Source organism: Vulpes lagopus, chromosome 11 (genome assembly GCF_018345385.1).
Source record: "Vulpes lagopus strain Blue_001 chromosome 11, ASM1834538v1, whole genome shotgun sequence".
NCBI classification, from domain to species: Eukaryota; Metazoa; Chordata; class Mammalia; order Carnivora; family Canidae; genus Vulpes; species Vulpes lagopus.
The window spans coordinates 11,505,321-11,526,646 of record NC_054834.1 but is presented as its reverse complement, the minus strand read 5'-3'; the positions used below and the strand labels follow the sequence as shown (position 1 = coordinate 11,526,646).

The window sequence follows — 21,326 nt, the reverse complement described above, 5'->3', positions numbered from 1 at the left end:
ACCCTCTGGATTCCTGCCTCCTGTGTCCCATCACTGCCCCACCCCCTGCTTCTCCACCATCCACTCAGCATCTCCTGCTTTGGTTTCTGCACCAGCCTCCTGCCTCCTGCTTCAGTCACCCTGTCTCAGCCCCACCAGAGCCCCATGTGAAATAGGACACTAGCCTTGTTCCATTGGTTCCTGAAGCCACTCTTGGACGTAAAAGTCTCATGAATTCTGTTTTAGAGGTGAACAATGGGAGGCACTGAGAGGGAAATCATTTGTGCAAGGTCACTGGAGGAGTAAAAAGAAGAAGTAGAATTTGAACCTGGCTCAGGGCTGTAATCCATGAATACAGCTAATCCATGTGCTGCCATTAGGTATTAATGGAAACGCAGTGTTGATCACATCTTCCCCAGTGCCAACGCCTTCACTTTTAGAATGGATTAAGGAAGTCATGGGTCCTCAGCCTTCCAGAAAGCACCATTTTCACCATCCTAACCCAGTTGTCCAATAACCCAGTACTATGTCCTTGTGTTCAATAGCTTTGCTGAAGGTATTGTGTACCAAAACCCTCAGGCCATTGCTCAGCTTGCTTTTCTATCCTTTCCACTGTTATTACCTCTGCAGCCCTACTGTCTACTCACAGGAGAGAAGGCTTCTCCCACCCCACCCCCATCCCCGGGCTGCTGGGAGGGTGTTCTCTGCATTTCCTTAGGAACTTCTCCCACAGCCCTGTCTTCTGTGCTGGCTCCCTGCCCTCAGCGCTGACCCGGCTGTTCCTACCACGCAGATGGGGACCTGAGTTAGAGACTGCATTATTGTATTCCCAGCATTGAGCTCAGTGAGTAATTGAACTTGCACACACACACACACACACACACACACACACACACACGCACGATGGTACAGCAGATTCCAGGCAGAAAGACTCATGTGAGTGATCAGAGACACAGCAGTGGGACCCAGCAAATCAGGGGAACTCCAAGTAACATGATATTCTGGACCTTGGTATTGCATCTAAATGTAGGTTAAACAGGAAAGCATAGAGTTAGATGAAATACAGATGTGAATTTGCAGGAAATTAATTTCTCAGCCAGCAAAACCTCAGAAGTATTAAACTCTGTATATCTCAATATGTGGCTTATTTCATGGAGATTTTTTGTACATCATAGGATTTGTTCTTTGGAAGAAAGGAAGTTCACAGTTTCGTGCATGTTTTTGCATAGCATTTATTTTCTAAGACTAATGAAAGTATCAGGAGTAATATGTTCACTTAACTAGAATTTCAGAGCAGCAGGATAATAATGGGAGGAAAACCTCTGGAGACATCATTGTGAATCAGGTTTACAGTTCCAAATCCACTGGCTCTGACTTTTATCCCCACCTAGTGGTGCTGGGAGCATTTCCGTTTCATTGGATTATGGAGCTGAAGTAGGACAAACCTTGTCAGGGTGCTCTGCTGGGAAGCTGCTTTGTTCAAGACAAAATGCACGTGTGTAGTAGGAGAGAAGGAGTGTTCAAGAACTCCTTGCCTTAATGTTGTATCAGAAAGATTCTCTCCTACGTTTTCTTCTAGGAGAGTTTATAGTGTTAGGTCTTCCATTAATTTATGGTCCACAATGAATTAATTTTCACGTATGTAGGAGGTAAGGAGACAAGTTTATTCTTCTGCCTTCAAAACCCACCTGTAGCTGAGCCAGTTGCTGAAAAGACTATCTCATCTTGCACTGAATTAACTCAACACATTCATGAAAACCTGGTTGACCTTAAACATAAGAGATTATTTCTGGATTCTGAGTACTCTTCCATTGTCCTGTGTGCTCTCTTTGCACCAGTAGCACATTGGCTTAATTGCATAACTTAATTTTTCTATGAGCTTTGAAACCAGGTACTGTAAAGCCTTGCTTAAAAGGCTTGTCCTGCTGTCCCCAGGACCTCATTTGCCAGTGAGAAAGCTTTCCACACCATCTGTGTGGGGGGCATCATCAGTTTCATCATCCAAGTCAAATTTTGGATGTGCCTCTCCCCACACTGCCTCTGCAGGGTGACCACGTCCATCCCCCAACTTTGTTCTCCTTCAAAATTATTATGTCTATTCTAGGTCTTTTGGGTTTTCATGTTATTTTTAGAGCAAGTTTGTTAATTTGTGCCCACAAAACCTACTACTTTGAATCTTTAATCAGTTTGGTAAGAATTGTCATCTTGCCATTCATTTGGGGAATATAAATAATAGTGAAAGGGAATATAAAGGAAGGGAAAAGAAATGTTGGGAAATATCAGGAAGGGAGACAGAACATAAAGACTCCTAACTCGGGGAAACGAACTAGGGGTGGTGGAAGGGGAGGAGGGCGGGTTTTGGAGGGGAATGGGTGACAGGCACTGAGGTGGACACTTGACGACGACGGGATGAGCACTGGGTGTTTTTCTGTATGTTGGTAAATTGAACACCAATAACAATTAATTAAAAAAAATTAAAAAAAAAGAATTGTCATCTTGGCAATATTGGAGCTTTTAATCCAAGAACATGGATCCTCTCTGCATTTATTTAGATGTTCTTTAATATTCCGTACTGTTTTGTAATTTTCAACATGCAAGATTTGCTCTTCTTGTGTTAAATTAATTCCTAAATGTTTTCTTCTTTTTGGGTTCTATTGTAAATGGAATTGTTTCCTAAATTTCATTTTCAGGTAGTTCATGCTAGTATATAGAAATCCAACTGATATTTTGTACATCAAATGTGTACTTTGTTTATGAGTCCTTCTTTTGGTTTTGTGTGCACGTAGATTCTCTGGTATTATCTACGTACAGGATCATGTCATGTGGGTGAAGATATTTTTATTTTTCCTTTTAATCTGATAGAGATCTTTACAATTTTTTCTAGTTGCACTGTCTAGAACTTTTAAAACCATGTTTAATAGAAGTGTCAAGAGCAGACATCCTTGTCTTGTCCATGTTCTTTGGGCAAAAGCATTCTGTCTTTCAATATTAAGTATGATGTCAGCTATGGTTTTTCACAGATGCCCTTTATTAGGTTGAGGATGTCTGTTTGTATTGAGATTGTTTCTTCTGCCAACTGAAATAGTCTCTTGAAGCCCTCTAGTGAACAGTTCAATTCAGGATAAAACTTTTCTACTCTAGATTTTTTTTAAAAAAAAATATGTTCTGTTTTGTAATTTTGGTATCCTTCATTAGAATATCTATTCTATTTGTTGACATTTTCCCCATATTTTCCATTAATATTTTAAACATGGTTTTTTATATTTATTGGACACAATTGTTATTCAAAGATTTTGTTTGCTAAAGAGAGTATCTACACGTCTCAAGAACAGTTTATATTGAGTTGTAAGGGATTTTTCCCCTAAAAATAGTCTCACTTTTGTGATTCTTTGCCTGTCTTTTTTTTTAATAAAATACATTTTGTTGAAAATATCTTGTAGCAACTCCAGATTGTGATTTTTCCTCAAAACATTGTTTTCACTTATGTTTTTATGCTGAGAAAATTGCTTGGACTTCATCTGTGATATTATATCCCCTGTAATATGTGGCTGCTCACCTCTCTGATATTTTCTTTCTCAGTTATTTTATTTTTCAGCCTAGCTTCCTGGGTCCCTGTGTCTACATAGCTTCATGGTCACCAAGATTACTCAGGAATGTGTTCCAGCAACTTGATTAAGACTTCACTTCTGCCAAATGGTTTTGCTGTAGGTATTGGGTAGCACATGCATGTTTTAGGGAATTAGCACATAAACTGCGTGGGCTAAAGTATAAGTCTTCCCAGATTATACTTTTTCTGAGTTTTTTCATTGTTCCTCTGATTATACTAATCACTTCAGGGTCAACCAGCAGTACTTGGCTGGCTTAGACACTTGAGTCTCTGCTAAGCATGCACACAGCTTCAGCTAAACACATGCTTGCTGCAGCCATGACCACAATCTCAGACCAGCAGTGCCCCTGGCCTTCCTGCCTACACACCATGCAGATTGTCAGTTCGCCATCTCATCACTCCCCACCCCAAATTAACTGAGCTCCCTTTCACTGTGTGATTTTGCAGCCAGTCCTCATGCCCTGTCCCATCTCAGAAAATCTTTCATGCCTGTGGAGCTGGGTGTTGGGACGTGGGGGAAAGAATGGGAGTCACAGTAGGCAAGTGTGCTGCTGTTGTTCCCTGGATTTCGCAGCTTTTCAAGGATAAACACTTTTCAGATTGTTACATGCATTTGGACATTTCCCAGCCACTGAAATGGTTAGTTTTATTGATGTAGTTCAGTTTTATAGTTGGCATCTATGAGAAGATTTGCTGACTGTAGCGACCAGACTTGCTATCATTCACTTATAAATTGTGCAAAGTATACGTATTATTATGTTTGAATTAAAAATTTGGCTTTAAAAATTTTTGGCTTTAAGGATGTGCAGGTGGCTCATCTCAGGTGATTGAGAGTCTGCCTTTTGCTCAGATCGTGATCCTGGGGTCCAGGGGTCAAGTCCCGCATCAGGCTCCCTGTGGGAAGCCTGCTTCTCCCTCTTCCTATGTCTCTGCCTCTCTTTGTCTCTCATGAATAAATAACTAAAATCTTTTTTAAAAGTTTGGCTTTATTTAGGACTCCCAAATAATTCCAAGACATGTCAGCTCTAGTTTAATAGGCTGGAAAGTGAAGCCTTCCTACAGAGATACCTTTAACTATTTATGTTATCACAAACTTCACCTAACTGTGAGGTTAAGATGTGGGACAACTCTTTTCTCAGGGTTCTCTGCTATTTATCCTCCCATGCAGAGTAGTTCTTGGCTATAAAGCAGGCAGACATTCTCAGGAAAAGAAAATGTGCTGTATGAGGTGTATTACCTGACAAGAGGAAAACATCTGTGCGGCAGGCTGCTTTGTGGATGAGGAGGCTCCATCCTTCCCATGCTCCCTTGTCTTCCCATGGCTACTTTTGATATGTTCCTTCCCGAATGGTGAGAATAAATACATGCTTTTGTAAAACTGTGCATAGAACAAAAAGCACCTATCTGTCAAACTCTGTGAGCACATCACTGTTGATAGTTTAATTTGTCTCTTGCTCATTTTTTGTTTGTAAGTTCACATAATTGTGGCCATAAGGTCAATATTATTTATATCCTGTTTTAAAAATTGTACTGTAAAACTAATAAAATCAGTTTGCTGTAGAAAGAAATGATTGGAGTTACCCAGTTATTTTCTTCTTGTCTTTCTGATTTGCAGATATATATTTATATAAATATATTTATAAATATATGCAAGTACCTATATTTATAAATATGGTCCTATGGGAGATACAGTTTTTCATTATATATTTGCTTTTGCTTGATATCATGAACATTTACTGTGCTGTTACACACATATATATATTACATATATATAATTTTAAGTGGATGCAAAATATCTTGTGGAATTATTAAATTAATGTTTTTCTACCCTCAGACATTTAGATGTTTTCCAGTTTTAGAGAAAAAAAAATGTACCTAATAGAAAAGTAGTATTATTTGGTCAGATATATTTCCTGAAGAAATAACTAAGAATGTTATCACAGAGTCAAATGTGCATTTGTTCAGGTTGGATCAGTTCCATCTATGCTGTTCTGAAAATGGACTAAATGATAGAAGTGCCACCAAGAGGGGTGTGGGAGGCTGAGGCTTAACCAGAAAGGGTTCCTTAAGGTGGAGAAAGGGGTGAGGAGGGTCTGCAGATTCTGGCCTTTGGGAATCAAACCTCAAGAACTCAATGGTGTGGCCACAGTTAGAATATCCTGTCTCAAGAGTGGAGTCACATTTACACCAGGCCCATAGATGATGCCTAAGCTGGATGTGAGTGTATAATTTACCCTGAGAAAGAGCTCTCTCCCACACATGCTGGGCTGAAGCAGTAGCATGGCGCTCATGCTTATGGAGGCCAAGGCTCACCCAGAAGTTGGCTCTAAGCACAGACCAAAAGGAATGGAATCTATGGGCTGTAAAGTCAGACTGTAAAAGCCATAAGCAGCAAACTCAGCAATAGAAGTTTGTTTCCCCAGGAACTGGACAGATCGGGTCCCAGGACTGGGCACCCTCTCTGTACCAAGCTCAGGTGGGGAACTCTTTGTGCTCACATTGCTGAACAGCCATCCTCTGCTCCACTCCCACCACACATTCTCTGATGTGCATCTCTTCTATTAAGCCTCGCTCATTCTGACTCTACAGTCACTTGTCCCTTTAGAGGGACTGGGATCACTCAATCTATGACATCCAATTACACAGTTGAACTCAGGGCCTCTATATGTCTGTGTTCTTGTGAGGAAGATGGACCTGCTGTTGTGACATCTACAGTCTACCTGTGCTATAAGCTTCATGGGCAAGAGTCTTGTGTCACCCTGCCAACACTGACAAAATGAGACCGAAAGTGGGAGCCTGAGTGAATCATCTGCCGTGGAAAGCACAGAACTTGGGACGCCTGGGTGGCTCAGTGGTTGAGTCTTTGGTTCAGGGCATGACCCCGCAGTCCCGGGATTGAGTCCCATGTCGGGCTCCCTGCAAGGAGCCTGCTTCTCCCTCTGCCTCGGTCTCTGCCTCTCTCTCTCTTTGTGTCTCTCATGAATAAATAAATAAAGTCTTAAAAAAAAAAAGAAAGCACAGACCTTGGTGGAACGTCAGGGATCGCCTAGTGCTACAAGAAGTCTGTGTGCTGTTTCCTTCAGAACAGTGTCATCAGAGTGGACTGAGGGGGCAGTGTCTCAACAGTCCTGGTAAAAGGATCTTAATTCACATAGCAGATGCTTGAAATGAACTTGATATAAAATAGGGGAACCCTCACCCACAGCCTAAGAGTATGTTTGACAGCATGACCATGCATGTGCAGACCGATATTTTCTTTTCATTAGCTGTGGCCTTTTGGAAGTGAACAAAGTTGGCTGTGGTTTAACTGTCCTTATTTCATCTTACAACACCAGAGCCACCGCTTTCACAGCCCAACCAGTAGAGGCCGGTTTGACTTCAATCATTTTCCGTGAATTAACCACATTTGACAGAGCACGTAGACAAAAAAAAAAAAAAAAAAAAGCAAAATAAAGCACCATCGCCACACCAGCAGCCTCCTGTCATTCATGCCATCTTCTGCACCACCATGCTCCTCCACTCTGCATGCCCCAGTGCAGACCAACCCAGGTTGGGTTGAGGACGGAAGGTGCTAAGGAGTTGGAACCACAGGAGACATTGCCTTGGAGCCCCAGCAGGGACATCAGCCTACACAGCTTCAGGTCATTTGCTGCTTTCCCTTCTGTGCCTCCGTGCATTCCACATGCAAAAACAGTTCCAGATCCCTAAGTAGAGGCCCAGACATTTGTCCAAGGAGATCTGAACAAATTTTTGAGAATCAAGGAGAAGACTGAAATTAAATTTCCTCTTCCAGTCTGCTGGGTCTTATGCTGTTTCCACATGGGAAACTCTACTTGGTTTCCAAAAACACTGGTTTCATAGAAATGGAAGCTGATCGTAAATAAGCAAAAAATTCTCCTCAATTTTAAATGAGATGTTGTTTGAATTCTAATATATAAAAGTTATTATTCTAAATGAATTCTTTAGTGAAAATGGAAAAATATACGATCATCTATTTTCTCATCATCTTGCCACACACTGAACATTTTGTTTACATGTAGAAATATACATACACACAAAAATGAGTGTCCTACTTCTTAGTATATGTGCTTGGGCATGTGTGTTATCTATTATTTCTAACTTAGAGCTGCCAACAGTAGATGCTAATGCTGTTGAAGACATACATGTACCCCGTATAATTAGCTCATTTGATCTACACAACTCTAGGAGATAGATCATTGTAATTTTACTTTTCAGAAGAGAAAATTATGTCTTAGAGAGTTCAAATAGTTATAGAACTAAGATTTAAACCCAGGCACTTGGAGTTCAGAGCCCAAGCCCTTAACATCTCCAACACCCTATTTTCCAGTGTTATTGTTGCTCTCTGGGGTTCTTACGAGCCCAGGAAACACTGCTATAGGTCTGAGCACACCCACCAGTCTTGTGATGTGTTATACTGTCATCACTAGAGTGTTTTGAACTAAATGAGTCTGAATCAGCTGACCTTGGAAGGAGGAATAACTTGGGCACCTTCACTGGCTGTGGCTCCCCAGTTTGGACCAGTGCCTCAAAGTAGGTGTCATAAGGTCAGGGCAAGAATAGAAATCTGGAATTGACCAGTATTACAACCAGCACTGAATTGGAAGGCTCAGTGGTTATGGTGTCCCTTACATTGGACCCTTAGATTGTACCAAATGAAGGCACACAGGACAAAACAGACTTTTCAATGCTTTTTATTGTGCCTATTTTGAAAAACGGTACAAAGTTCAAGTAGCAAGGATGGCGGGTTCCATGTATATAAAATAAAAGGCTTCCAGGCACTTATCTGGTTAAAGAGTCCAAAGGAGGCAGCTAGAAGTTGCATGCTATCTGTCCTCAGAGGCATGGGTACTGCGTGGCTGAAGAATGGGTGGGCATTAAGGAGTGCTGAAGCCCCTGGGGATGGCTCCCCTGGCCCCACCCTTGAGCCATAGTAGAATTTGTTCTTGCTGCAGAGCGAAAGTTTCTGTTTGCCCAGTGGTTTATAAACCCATTCTGCATAATGGCACTAGAGAGAATGACACATGTGAAAGGAAATAACCCAATCTCAGAAAGAAAGCCCCACTACATCCACAGCAGACATTTTAGAACAGCAGCCAATGGGAAAAATTGGATCCTGGTGGCACCATGTGTTAGTTCTTCCTATTGCCATCGAGCGCTGGTCTCCCAAGCAGACAGATGGTGATGATGATGGAGTACATCAAGCTCTTGAAGAGGAGGAGGATATAGGTATAGTAGGCAGAGGTGTTCATGAACTGCAGCTGCTGGTTGTCTAAAAGAAATCACTTATTAGTTTCATCTGTTGTTTTGAAGGTTAGGACTTATTAATAAGAGAGGAGGGGTGACTGTATAAATTTCTGATGACCTAGGTTGAAGTGACACTCTCACACCAGCACAACCGAACAGTAAACATCTATAACACCACCACACCACCACCACCACCTAGAAAACTCAGATCCAAGTTTGCAAGTCAAGTCAGTCAAAAAACTGTGAAATTCATCTAGAACATTCCAAAGTATTAAAAACCTAGGTTGTTTTTATAATAAATGAATCCAATGGGAAAAAAAGTATTGGTGATAAGTCGCTTTTAGCATTTTCATCCCCACCATGTCTCTAAGTAAGAATAAAAGGCAATATTCATTAAGTAAAAATTAAATGTTATTTATTTTGAGAACTTTGCATGCAAAGTGTAAATCTTATTTAATTTTCTAATAAATTATGAGATTATTTATTTTATTCTTTACAAAGAATATTTATTTTATTTACTTTACAAATAAACTGAGGACAGAGAGAAAAGCCATTTGCCTGATTTCTTTTTTTTATTGGAGTTCAATTTGCCAACATATAGCATAATACCCAGTACTCATCCTGCCAAGTGCCCCCCTCAGTGCCCATCACCCAGTCACCCCAACCCCCCACCCACCTCCCCTTCCACTACCCCTTGTTCATTTCCCAGAGTTAGGTGTCTCTCATGTTTTGTCACTCTCACTGATATTTCCACTCATTTTCTCTCCTTTCCCTTTATTCCCTTTCACTAATTTTTATATTCCTCAAATGAATGAGACCATATAATGTTTGTCCTTTTCCAATTGACTTATTTCACTCAGCATAATACCCTCCAGATCCATCCACGTGGAAGCAAATAGTGGGCATTTGTCGTTTCTAACATTTGCCTGATTTCATGCAAACAGTAAGTATTAGAATCTAGATTGCAATCTCAGCAACATGGCATTTAAGAACACTTTCTCAGTTGCTCTGTAATTCTGCATCTTCATGTGCAATAAATACCCAAGGCATCAAAATTATTAAGCAAAAATATAAAGTTGGATGATGAAGATACTGAAGATGATGATGATGATGATGATAATTAGGGTCCAGAAGTCCCTTGATATTGGACATGGAGGGTGGATCAGCAGATAGAAAGAATGTTCCTCATCATTCCCTTTGTTCATATGTGGGGAGAAAGAGGCAGGAGCTAGTACTTATAATGTAGCAGCTAAATGAGATATCTACACTGGATATTCCACATATGTCATGTCATATCTTAGGAGTTGTTGTTAGGTGTTATTTGTGTCATTTCGGAGGGCCCAGAAAATGCAAATAGTTTACCCATAGTCATGCAATTGATAATGAAAGAGTAGAGTTTATCTATTTATTTATTTATTTACTTATTTTAAAGAGTAGAGTTTAAATCTAGTATGTGGCACAAGAAGCCCTGCACTCACCTCTTCTCCTCATGTGTGCACCTGTCTTAGGGTGTGGCTTTGGGATTTAGAGGAAGAATAAAAACTGTGTAAGAGTATAAAGGCTACATTAAAAATAAAAGCAGGAAGATGCCAAAAAGAAATGTTCAATTGCTTGGAGGTTACTGGCTTTGTATTTGTATGTAAAGCTTTTGGGAGAAGGCAATGCACAGGCAGATTATATGATTACTATAAACAGGATAATTCCCCATGTTTGGAGCGCTATTTGATGCCAAGGTCCCTAAGACTCAAAGCAATTAAAATCAAAGAAGTAAGAAAGACCCTCTGAAGGAGTCACTCTTTTAAGCCAAGTGGCTTATTCAGTGATCTGATGTTATCTGGTTTTACCCTTTCCAACAGTTCATCTGAGTATAGCACATTGTGTTGTCTACAGCACAGATCCAGCCTTGCTCAGCCAGCAGATATTCAAGGGTTATCTTACTTTTAAGAAATGCTTTGGCCAGAACCTAAGGATTTTTGCTGGGTAGCCATTGCTTTAGGAACGATTCTGCAACAATTTCAAGAATGAATGAGAAAGTCTTAATCAGACCTCATTTACATTTATCCCAAACTGGGGAAGGAGGGCCCTGCCAAAGGGGTGAATCTTGGTGGCTTCTTGGTAGTCCCAACTAGCTACAGATGTAAATTTAGGAGAGTCAATGAATGAGATATCTTACTTACCTTGAAAAAATTTAGGAGCAGGGTAAGATTTTTCTGCTAGCCTGAAATAAATGTTTGCTATAAATTCCAAAGTTTACCCCCTTTGGCAATAATGTGGGAGATACAGGCTATTTGGATGTCAGCTACTTCTTTTTCCCTCAATTTGATTCAGAAACTCCATTGTCTGGGCAGGCTCAGGTATTATTTGGAGACTTCTGTAGCTGTGTGATGTGTACCAGGCTCAACCTTTAGTTTTACAGTGAAAGCACTTGGTAAGGTTCTTCTTCTTCTTCTTCTTTTTTTTTTCTTACAGGTTTTCATCCGTGTTTATTTTTTTATTATTATTACTTTTAATAATAAATTTATTTTTTATTGGTGTTCAATTTGCCAACATACAGAATATGCTGAGTGAAATAAGTGAATCGGAGAAGGACAAACATTATAGGTTCTTCTTTTAACTGAGATGTTCGAGGACTATCTTCCTCTAATGTTTTGTCTAAAATACCTCATCAGTTGGCTGTAAACTGTGACTTAGAGGATCTCTTTAATTGTAATCTAGGAAGGTTTCCATAACCTGTTGATGATCGGCTTGAGCATCAGGCTTTGGAGACTTACATTAGCTGGTCAGACTAGCAGGGAACATGAAGGATCAGCAGAAAATTGTACACTGAGACAATTCCAAAGTGTTTGCAAGGTTTTCCTAAAGGATCTATGATTTGCCCAGTGATGTATGAGTCTTGGTCACTGGAGATCACAAAAGGTGGGAAACCCATTTTTAATAGTGTCTTTGCCACAGTGAGGACATCAGTCTCTTGGTAGGGAAAGGCTTTAACCATCCTGAAAATACACAAACAATGACAAGGGCTTATGAGAACCCATACTAAATGGCAGAGGAATGAATTCCAGCTGCAGGTGTTCAAAGGGTACAGAGGGAGAAGGCACGAAGCCTCTGGAGACAACAACAGGATTTTCCAGGATTATGGATCTGACAGGTTAGACATTGATGGTAAATCATTTTCTACTATTATAGAAGTCTTCCACTGACATCTTTTTATAATCTGAGTCATTTATAATGCTCTATGGTGGGTTATGGAATGAAAAAACAAAAACTAAGAGAAATGGGGTTTGCCAAGGGAGCCCAGAAGAACCAAGTGGCCTAGTTTTCCCTTAGGCCTGACTCTTTGTTTAATATACTTTTATTGTTTATCCACCTTCATTTCTCTGAATCATAAGCAGACTGATAATGATGGGCCATTTTTTTTTGTAGAAGCAGAATGGTCTTTATCTACATGTGGCACAATCTTACAAATACTATATCCAGAAAACTTAGTATGAAGTTCTATTGTTCTATCCCATGTAATTTGACATATTAAATAAGCCAGACTAGTTTAGCAAATCCATTGGAATGTTCCAGGTCAAAAGACTTAAGCAGACCAAAACTCCAAAGGAAACAAACAAACCCACAAAACCCTTTGTCCTTTGACAGAGAGAAAACAAATTCTAATGCTGCATCAGCTTACTTTTGATTTGAAAATTCTTCATTCTAAAATTAGCCACTCTTGACCACACATAACATTCCTTTCCTAACATTGCCTTTGTAGAAACCTCTACAACTTTCTCTTTTACATTCAGATTTTGTCCTGAGTTTACCCTCATTAGGTGACCAACCTCCTTTTAGGACAAAATCCTTCTTTTTCTCCCTCAAAAAACATATTTCCATTCCTCATACTTTTTCTTATTAAACGACACATCTTACTTTTCCTTATACTTTCGGTTGTTTCCCATATTATTTTCAGTAGTCTTCATTACATATACTAGAATTCTTAACACTTAGAAACCTTCATTTTAAATGAAAGCTAATAAGTAAACAGTTGTGAACTGTTTTTTTACTCAGCATTGTTTATATTGGCAAATTTATGAATACTTTTCATAATTTCAACAAGCGTGCATCTTCATAAAACAGTCTTTCAGTAAAGCGCAAAATACATTTATGAACATGCCCACATTTATCTTCAGTCTCTGAAAAAAGGAAACCATAAGCAGATGAACCTTGTTTATTTGTTAATACTTTAATATTTTATCTTGCTTGGAAATGATCTAGATAATCAATATAACTTAACAGGTGACCTATCTCAGCAAAACCTTAAGGATTTAAGTTCCCAACAATATTTGAGAGACTATTTAAAACTTTATATAAATTTTTTCATTTTATTTACATCTTTGAAATTACTTGTTCCTAACAGTTTAGCTGAGATTACCCATAAAATCATTATGAGATGTGGGGAGGGATGAGTAAAGTAGGTGATAGGAATTAAGAGGTACCCTTGCAGAACCCTCTTGCACTGTTCATGGGAATGCAAGCTGGTACAGCCATTCTGGAAAAACAGTGTGGAGGTTCTTCAAGAAGTTAAAAATAGAACTACCCTACCACCCAGCAATTGCACTACTGGATATTTACACCAAGATACAGATGTAGTAAAACAACAAAACATCTGCACCCCTAATGTTCATAGCAGCAATGTCCACAATAAGCAAGCTATGGAAGGAGATAAAAAGATGTCCTTCAACAGATGAATGGAAAAAAAAAAAAACAGATGACTGGATAATGAAGTTCTCGTGTATATATACAATGGAGTATTAGCCATCAGAAAGGATGAATACCCACCATTTGCTTCACTGTGGATGGAACTGGAGGGTATTATGCTGAGTGAAATAAGCCAATAAGAGAACAACAATTATCAAATGGTTTTACTAATACATGGAATTATAAGAAATAGTGAAAGAGATCATAGGCGAAGGGGAGGGTAACTGAGTGGGGAAAAGTTAGAGAGGAAGATAAATCATGAGAGACTCCTAACTCTGGGAAACAAACAAAGGATTGCGGGTAGGGGGGATAGGGTAACTGAGTGACAGGCATTAAGGAGGGCACATGATGAGATGAACATTGGGTGTTATACTATATGTTGGAAAATGGAATTTAAATTAAAAAAAAATAAAGAGGTGCCCTTGTCCTGATGTGCATAGGTAATGTTGGAAGTATTGAGTCACAATATTGTATACACAATACTGTATATTAGTGTTATATATAGTGTGTGTAACTATGTAAATATGGTGTGTAAACTAAATGGAATTAAAATAAAAATTAAAAAAAAACCTTATGAAACATCCAAGTCCATCATTCTCCTAAGTTAGTTCCTATAACATTTTATAACAGAGATCATATCTACTTATTTGACTTTTGGTAAACTCAGGCACATGAAATTTCTCATTTTAGTGCTGATAAGGCAGTAAATATATGCTTATTTTACTTAAACCCACAACCATGCTCAGATCATGTAAAGTTGAAAGACATTTGAGTTAGTTTCTATTTCTGAGAGTTTTAGAATGCCCAGTCCTCATTGTTTGTGATTGTATTCAAATCAAGGAAATGAGCTATTTACAAATTAGTTTTGGCAACACCATCCAGACAGAAAAATATCTCACACTGACAACATATATTTATGGACACACAGACTGCTGCAAAGACCCCAGAGTCACTAATATTTGGAGATAATTTCAAGATTTGTATTGTCTCTGGAATTATTAAGAGACTAGACTAGAATTGAGGCACAAGAGCTCTTTAGCAGTTCATATTTTAGAAAGGGCTCTTTCTCCACAAGATTTAAAGATGATTGTTTTATGTATCAAGGAATTTGTGCAATTAGCATACCACATTTTCAACGTGATGAACTGGATGGTATTATGCTGATAAATAAGTCAATCAGAAGACAATGTATGTTCCTCAGATTGGATTAATAGTGGTTTATAAAGAAGAATATAAATTGATGGAAATAGAAGGTAACTTTCTTTTCTTTCCCTCAGTCTCAGGCATTTGTGGATTATGCTTAAATTTTAAAGAATTAGTAGGATGTAGAGTTTTAAAGACAAAGAAGCAATGTATGTTCCTCCAAGAATGATTTTGCCTTCCTAAAGCCAATAATTTATAAGCCATTTTCCATAAATAGGAGAAACTTGGGGATAGGTAAAAGAATAGAAGAACTTTGAATTGCCTCAAGAGCTGCATTTCTACTTCTGTTAAGATTTGTCAGGATAGTTGCTCTGAGTTTCTTAAAGACTTGATTTAGGTGAAATGACACCATAGTTTGATACAACCTATCAGAACATATGAGCCTCAAATTGCTTCCTTACCTCTGGGTACATAGTTTGAATTTTAAGGATTTCTGGCAGCATGGAATAATCTCTCTTGGGTGTAAAATGGATCCCTAAATACGATGCAAAGGATATTATCTTCCCAAGATCCAGAGTCACTCAGTAAGAGTCAAAGGAAGAAACCAACAGGGCACACGTCCCAGGTAAGCAGAAAGCTAAGAGCAGTTACGCAGGATGACACAAACAAGAAGGCAATAGCTCTCTCTGCGAGAGAAAGGATCAATAGCAATGGGTCTGGATTTGGAAAGAATGGGACTACAAAAATTTTACTATCCGCTGGACTAGGCACCATGGAGAGAGATTTGGAAGGAGCTACTTCTGTTAAGAGTTTCTACTCTTCCCTGGCTTCTGCCAGTTTTTCTAGGATCCCAGTGCAGGTCCTGGTATTTACCAGAATTTCCACATGGTTGTTTAGGAAAGTAAAGCACATAGCAATTTTCCAGAAATCACCCAGTTTCATCAACTCTGGAAGGGGCTCATTTGGGACTCTCCTGTGAAGGTAGATATGGAGGTGTCTGTAAGACTATGAACTGAGCAGACTGCTGTTTATGGCTGTGTAGTCTGTTCAGAGTGGAAAATCAATTCAGACTAGAATGAGCACTCAAAGGAGCCAGAAGGGAGCAGGAGTTAGATCAGTCTTATAGTCTTCTGTTTTAGGTACTTCTTCCATCTTTAATTTTTCATTAGCCTTTTGCAATGAGTCTTTCAATAAAATGACCTTGGAATTTTAAACCTTTTGGAGGTTCTGTTTAATTGGAGAACCCTTGCTTTTAAGTGGGTTCTTAATGATTAAGAATTATCTAATTGGAAAGTTCCCCCTTTATGGGCTTTGTATTTCTAGATTATCATTGCCCTGAGGGCTCGCAACAGTTTAGTAGGATATTAGCCTCAAATGGACTTAACTCACACCCCAGTCCAAATATATCTGGCTGAAATGAGTTATGCCCCACATTCCTGTCTGGTATTATTTTGGGGTTTCCAATTCTTATCTGGGGTTTCCAATCTGATTCCAATCCAATCCAACCAAGTCAGTTGGTTAGGACACAAAACAAGCTTTTGATATCTTGCGATTTTGCTAGGTATCTGTAATCTAGGAATATAGTTTTAAATAAAAAATTAATAGGTGCATTGGAAAGTCATGTGTTTGACTCTTTAGAATTTAAGGATCCCATTAGCTAAGACATTGGACTTCTCAGAGCTAAACTAACACCTAAAATGGTTGTGTCCTGAAATTGGGGATTGTGGGTATTTCAGAGTGTGGCTCCTTGCCCAGAAGTTTTCGTGAGGTTGATGGGTGACCTAGTGCTGATCCACCCCATTTCCTGACCAGCTACTACTATCAGGGGTGTGTTCTTGAGGTATCGAATGCTCTAACAGCCTCTAAATGCTTGACTCATGCCCACCTATTGCTGTAGTTTTTTCCACCTTTCCCTGTTAGCAGTGGCCTTTATCTACACAAATGAAGACAATCAATTAGGTGCACATTAGTCTATGGGCAGTAAGAGATGTTACTGAATTCTGGCCACAAGAAGACTCTGTGTGCACCACCAACAATTCCCCTGAAATCTTGTTGAGATTTCCATCTCAGGAGTTTGTTCTGAAAGGTTAGGGGCTTGGCTCTGGGCATATCCTTCTGCTTGTTCAGTTGGACTCTATGCAAATATGCCTGCAAACATGCTAACTCAACTGAACTCAGGCATAACACTCTGCCAGCCTAAGCTGATCTTCCCCGTAAAGCAAAGCTGATCAGATTAGAAGTCAAAACCCAGAGAGTGGAGCTTGGAACCAGGGAGAACTCACCCACAGTGCTTGGAACAGGCGAGAAAGATTGTGAACTTAGAGGGCTCACAGTTACCACCTGTCTCTTCCTCCTTGTCTCTGAATGCCTGTGGGAGTCCATATTGGATTGAATCGCTGCCACCAAAACTGGTAAAGAACAAAAATTTAAACAAGTAAATGTTAAAGATCTAATGACTGTATTAATGGATCAATTTCTGACTAAGGTCATCTAGCAAATAGAAGGGAGCTCTAAAGGCCTATGGGGATGGAACACTTTTTACAATAGAGTGTGAGTGGAAAAAGGGGAATTCTTAGCAAATAATCCATTGTCTTAGGCAAGGGCCACTCTCCCAAGGTGAAGAAAGTGTCAATCAGGAAACTTCCTGGGGCTGAACAGGAAATTCCCATGTGGACTGGTTAAAGGTTACTCTTCCGGGGGTTGAAATTACACTTGGGTTAGGTATTAAGTCTTGGTTTAGTGACTTGGGGCCGTAAGCCAAGTGTTTCCTTTTTGGGTCCGTGGGTTTTTTTCAACACTCCAGAAACAAAGACTTACTTCAGAAATTCAGATTTGTATATAGCAAAGCTCTTCACAGGTCTTAGGATGTGCTTGTTCCCCACTGCTTAAAAAGTGCTTGTTAAGCACAAGGAAAATCCAAACTTGTTCCTTCTTATTGGGCCTCTGGAACCTTGGTCTGTATATTAATATTTCAGGACTTGACTTCTGAGTCTAGTGAGTTACTGGATCACAGCAGGCCAGGGCACATTCAATTGTCTGCCCACACTGTTGAAATGTGACTAATGTTTGCACCAATGGCACTCCTTTGGGACACCATGCCTGAATCATGAGTGACCCAGACTGATTAGGAAAAGTATATTTGCTTTGCTGTGTGATCCTTTTTGGGAGAGTAGTTCATCCTGCATTCCTACCAGGTCTGGCACATGTCGATATTGCAATACATGTTTGAAGAGCAGCATTTACCAATAGTAAGAAATGCATTCTTTGTGTAGAATGAAGAACGTATGTACACATTAGCCTCACCCAATCCTTTCTTACTAAATTTCCCCTTATGCTGGTATATAAAATTCATGTCTGAAATACCCAAGACCATACTAAAACCTCAGAAGCCAAAGTACTATTTCTGGTGGAGCGGTGATCCAGCTCCATCAAATGAATAGCTTTTTGTCCTATAATTAATTGTTAATGTTTGAGTAGAGCGAGATTGAAGTGATAAGAACTTTAACTGCTGAGTAGAACATTCTTTTTCTTAATAAATATTTTTATTTATTTATTCATGAGAGACAGAGAGAAAGAGGCAGAGACACAGGCAGAGGGAGAAGCAGGCTTCCTGAGAGGAGCCCGATGTGGGACTCTATCCCAGGACCCTAGGATCACGCCCTGAGTCGAAGGCAGATGCTCAACCGCTGAGTCACCCAGGCATCCCTGAGTAGAACATTCTTGAAAGATGTACAATTGGTCTTATTTCCTGATCAAGTAAAATCATCAAAAGTGGACTCTCTTTTGAGCATTTATGGTGTGCAAGGTTACTAGGTGCTTTCACATGGATTGTTTCATAAAATCATGAAATGACTATAAAAAACATCACTGTGACATTAATATTTTGGATGATGAAACAGGTGAGAAAGGCTAAGTGAATTTTTCTTTCTTTTTTTTTTTTTTTGTATGTTCTGAAGTCCATTCTATTATAATTCTCTGGGGAAATAGCAGCACATTTATGCTACCATTAAAAGTTAACAACACTAAAGAAAAATTTCTAATTGCTTGTTTTCATTAATACTTGACAAATGGGTGCCTGGGTGGTTCAGTCAGTGTTTGCCTTCGGCTTGAGAACAGGATCCTGGGATTCTGCCCAGCATCTGGCTCCCTACTCAGCATCTGGGAGTCTGTTTCTCCCTCTCCCTCTCCCTTTGCCTATCATTCTGCCTACTTGTGCTCTCTCTCTCTCTCTTCAAATAAATAAATAAAAAATCTTAAAAAATACTTGACAGAAAGGTAGAGTTTTTCCCTTTGAAACAAGAGTTCTAGAAGGTTATATTCATATTTACATGCACATACTTCTGCTTATTGAAGGAAAGTCGATCTCTTGGTCAACCCTTCCTTTATTCGTCTCATGTTTGACCATGCATTTGTGATCTTTAGCCACTGATTCTTGAGTCACGGTCAGCCAGCTGAATTTCATGTATGTGTCCTTAGTCTTCATGGTATCTCCCTGCTGGGATTGCAGAACTGTTTCATCATCTTTTTCTTTCCAGTCTATCTTGATAACATCAGGGAAAAAATCCTCAAGAAGACAAAGATATGTTCCAGTGTTGTGGACTTTAATTTCAGTAATTGAAGGAAGAAAAACTGTGGGCTTGGGGGGAATGTCTTCATCAGGATTTTTATCTGTGGGAGAAAATGGATAACAATTAAAACGCTATAAGAGAAAGACGAACATCGTGTGGTTTGGAACACTCCAGCACACAGAAAAGCAAGGCAAGTTGCCATAAAATTAGTGTTTATTATGGCCTTTCTACCACAGTGGGTTATAAGGTACTGTTCTTTGTTTACATGGGAAAAGAGGTTCTAGAGGTTATGTAGCTTGACCAAAGTCACAGCTATTGAGTAGCAGGGCCTAGATTAATATGTGGCACTTTTTTTTTTTTTTTTAGATATATTTTTTTTTGTATTTATTTATGATAGTCACACAGAGAGAGAGAGAGGCAGAGACACAGGCAGAGGGAGAAGCAGGCTCCATGCACCGGGAGCCCGACGTGGGATTCGATCCCGGGTCTCCAGGATCGCGCCCTGGGCCAAAGGCAGGCGCCAAACCGCTGCGCCACCCAGAGATCCCGATATGTGGCACTTTTAAACAATACACAGTCACTCGTTTGAATGGGAGTCTATTTCCATGCATACTTGACAACCTACCAAGTTGATGTTTTAGTTTCAAATTGGATCCCATGACTACTTTTGAGTACTGGAAATCTTCTTGATTTCTGTTTTTTTGTTTTGTTTTCTATATGTTTTATTTATTTATTTGAGAGAGAGAGAGAGAGAAAGCAAGAGCAGGAGTGGGGGTAAGGACAGGGGGACAGGGACAGTCAGACTTTCCCCTGACTAAGGAGCCTGAATGTGGAACTCAGCTGCAGGACCTGAGATCATGACCTGAGGGGAAGCCAGGTCCTTAGTTGAGTGAGCCACTCAGGTGCCACAATTTCTGGTTTTATAGAACATCTTATTCTTGTAACTGAACCACTCCAGGATTTTGAGAACAGTAGTGTTTAAAGCTGCACCTCCAAATTATTTACAATGCCTTGAATTTAGAAACAAAATGGCAATATTTCCAAAATTTTTAATTTAAAAATATATTGTTTTCAGAAATGCTTTTAAATAAACTTATCAAGTAATGCATTGGTCAGAATTCTGTTTTACTTTAGGAAATGTTCACTAAAAGCTCATTTTATATTGAGCTTATATTATAATAAGCTTATATTGAGCTTATTATATATTTATATATTATATTTATACTTTCATTTGAAGTTGAAGCCGGACTAAGAAGACACCATATTTTGATTCTTAGCATCTTCCTCCAAATGTGAATCTGCCCTACAAGCCGGCTGAATTTTGTAGTACTCCATAGTTTTCTGATTTCACCTGCTGAAAAAAGTCATAAAAAACTGGTATAAAGTTAACAGATATGGTTCCAGAATTTCTTGTAGACATAATGTCAAAATATATAACAAAACATCATGGTTTTCAAGGGTATGTCATTTGAACGCTGGAATGGTACTTGACTACATAATGTTAATTTAATGATTGAAATAATATATACTAGAGCCCTTTACAATTTGATCTCCAACTGAAACACAAATGTTTTAATCATTTCCTCTTGTGCTAGTTTCGAGTAAGAATAATACTTTCATGGATAATCTCTTAAGAAGAGAATAATAATCTTAAGAAGAGAATAAGAGAATATTCTTATTCGAGTAAGAATAATTCTCTTTTAAAAGGAAACAGGAAAAACATTTGTGAGAATTTCTTCCAGTGCTGCAAAGCTCCTGATTTTTATATTGTAAATTAGTAAGCAAACAACCCAAGTTTTTTGCCCATACTGTAAAGAGAGTTAGGTAATAATGTGCTTATTGTAACTTTGTATATCTTGTTTGTAGTGCAGATAGCATTTTATTGATTATAATAGTAGGACACTGTATATTTCTCCAATGATATGCTTTGTTTTTAATTTAAAAAGCATGTTATATAAAGCAAGATTTCTTTTTCAAGGTATATGATATTTACATAATTTTTGCCTCTGGTCAATACAGTAGTC

At 39.0% G+C, this 21,326-nt stretch overlaps 1 gene segment (V, D, J or C); it reads right to left on the bottom strand.

The window, feature by feature from the left end:
* Nucleotides 1–8,395: 8,395 nt before the first annotated feature.
* LOC121501461 overlaps nucleotides 8,396–21,326 on the bottom strand; it is a 38,696-nt gene continuing 25,765 nt past the window's right edge. Inside the window, 3 exon segments of the C gene segment in view lie at nucleotides 8,396–8,876; nucleotides 17,017–17,142; nucleotides 19,073–19,402. Of these exon segments, the coding sequence occupies nucleotides 8,737–8,876; nucleotides 17,017–17,142; nucleotides 19,073–19,402 (596 nt within the window).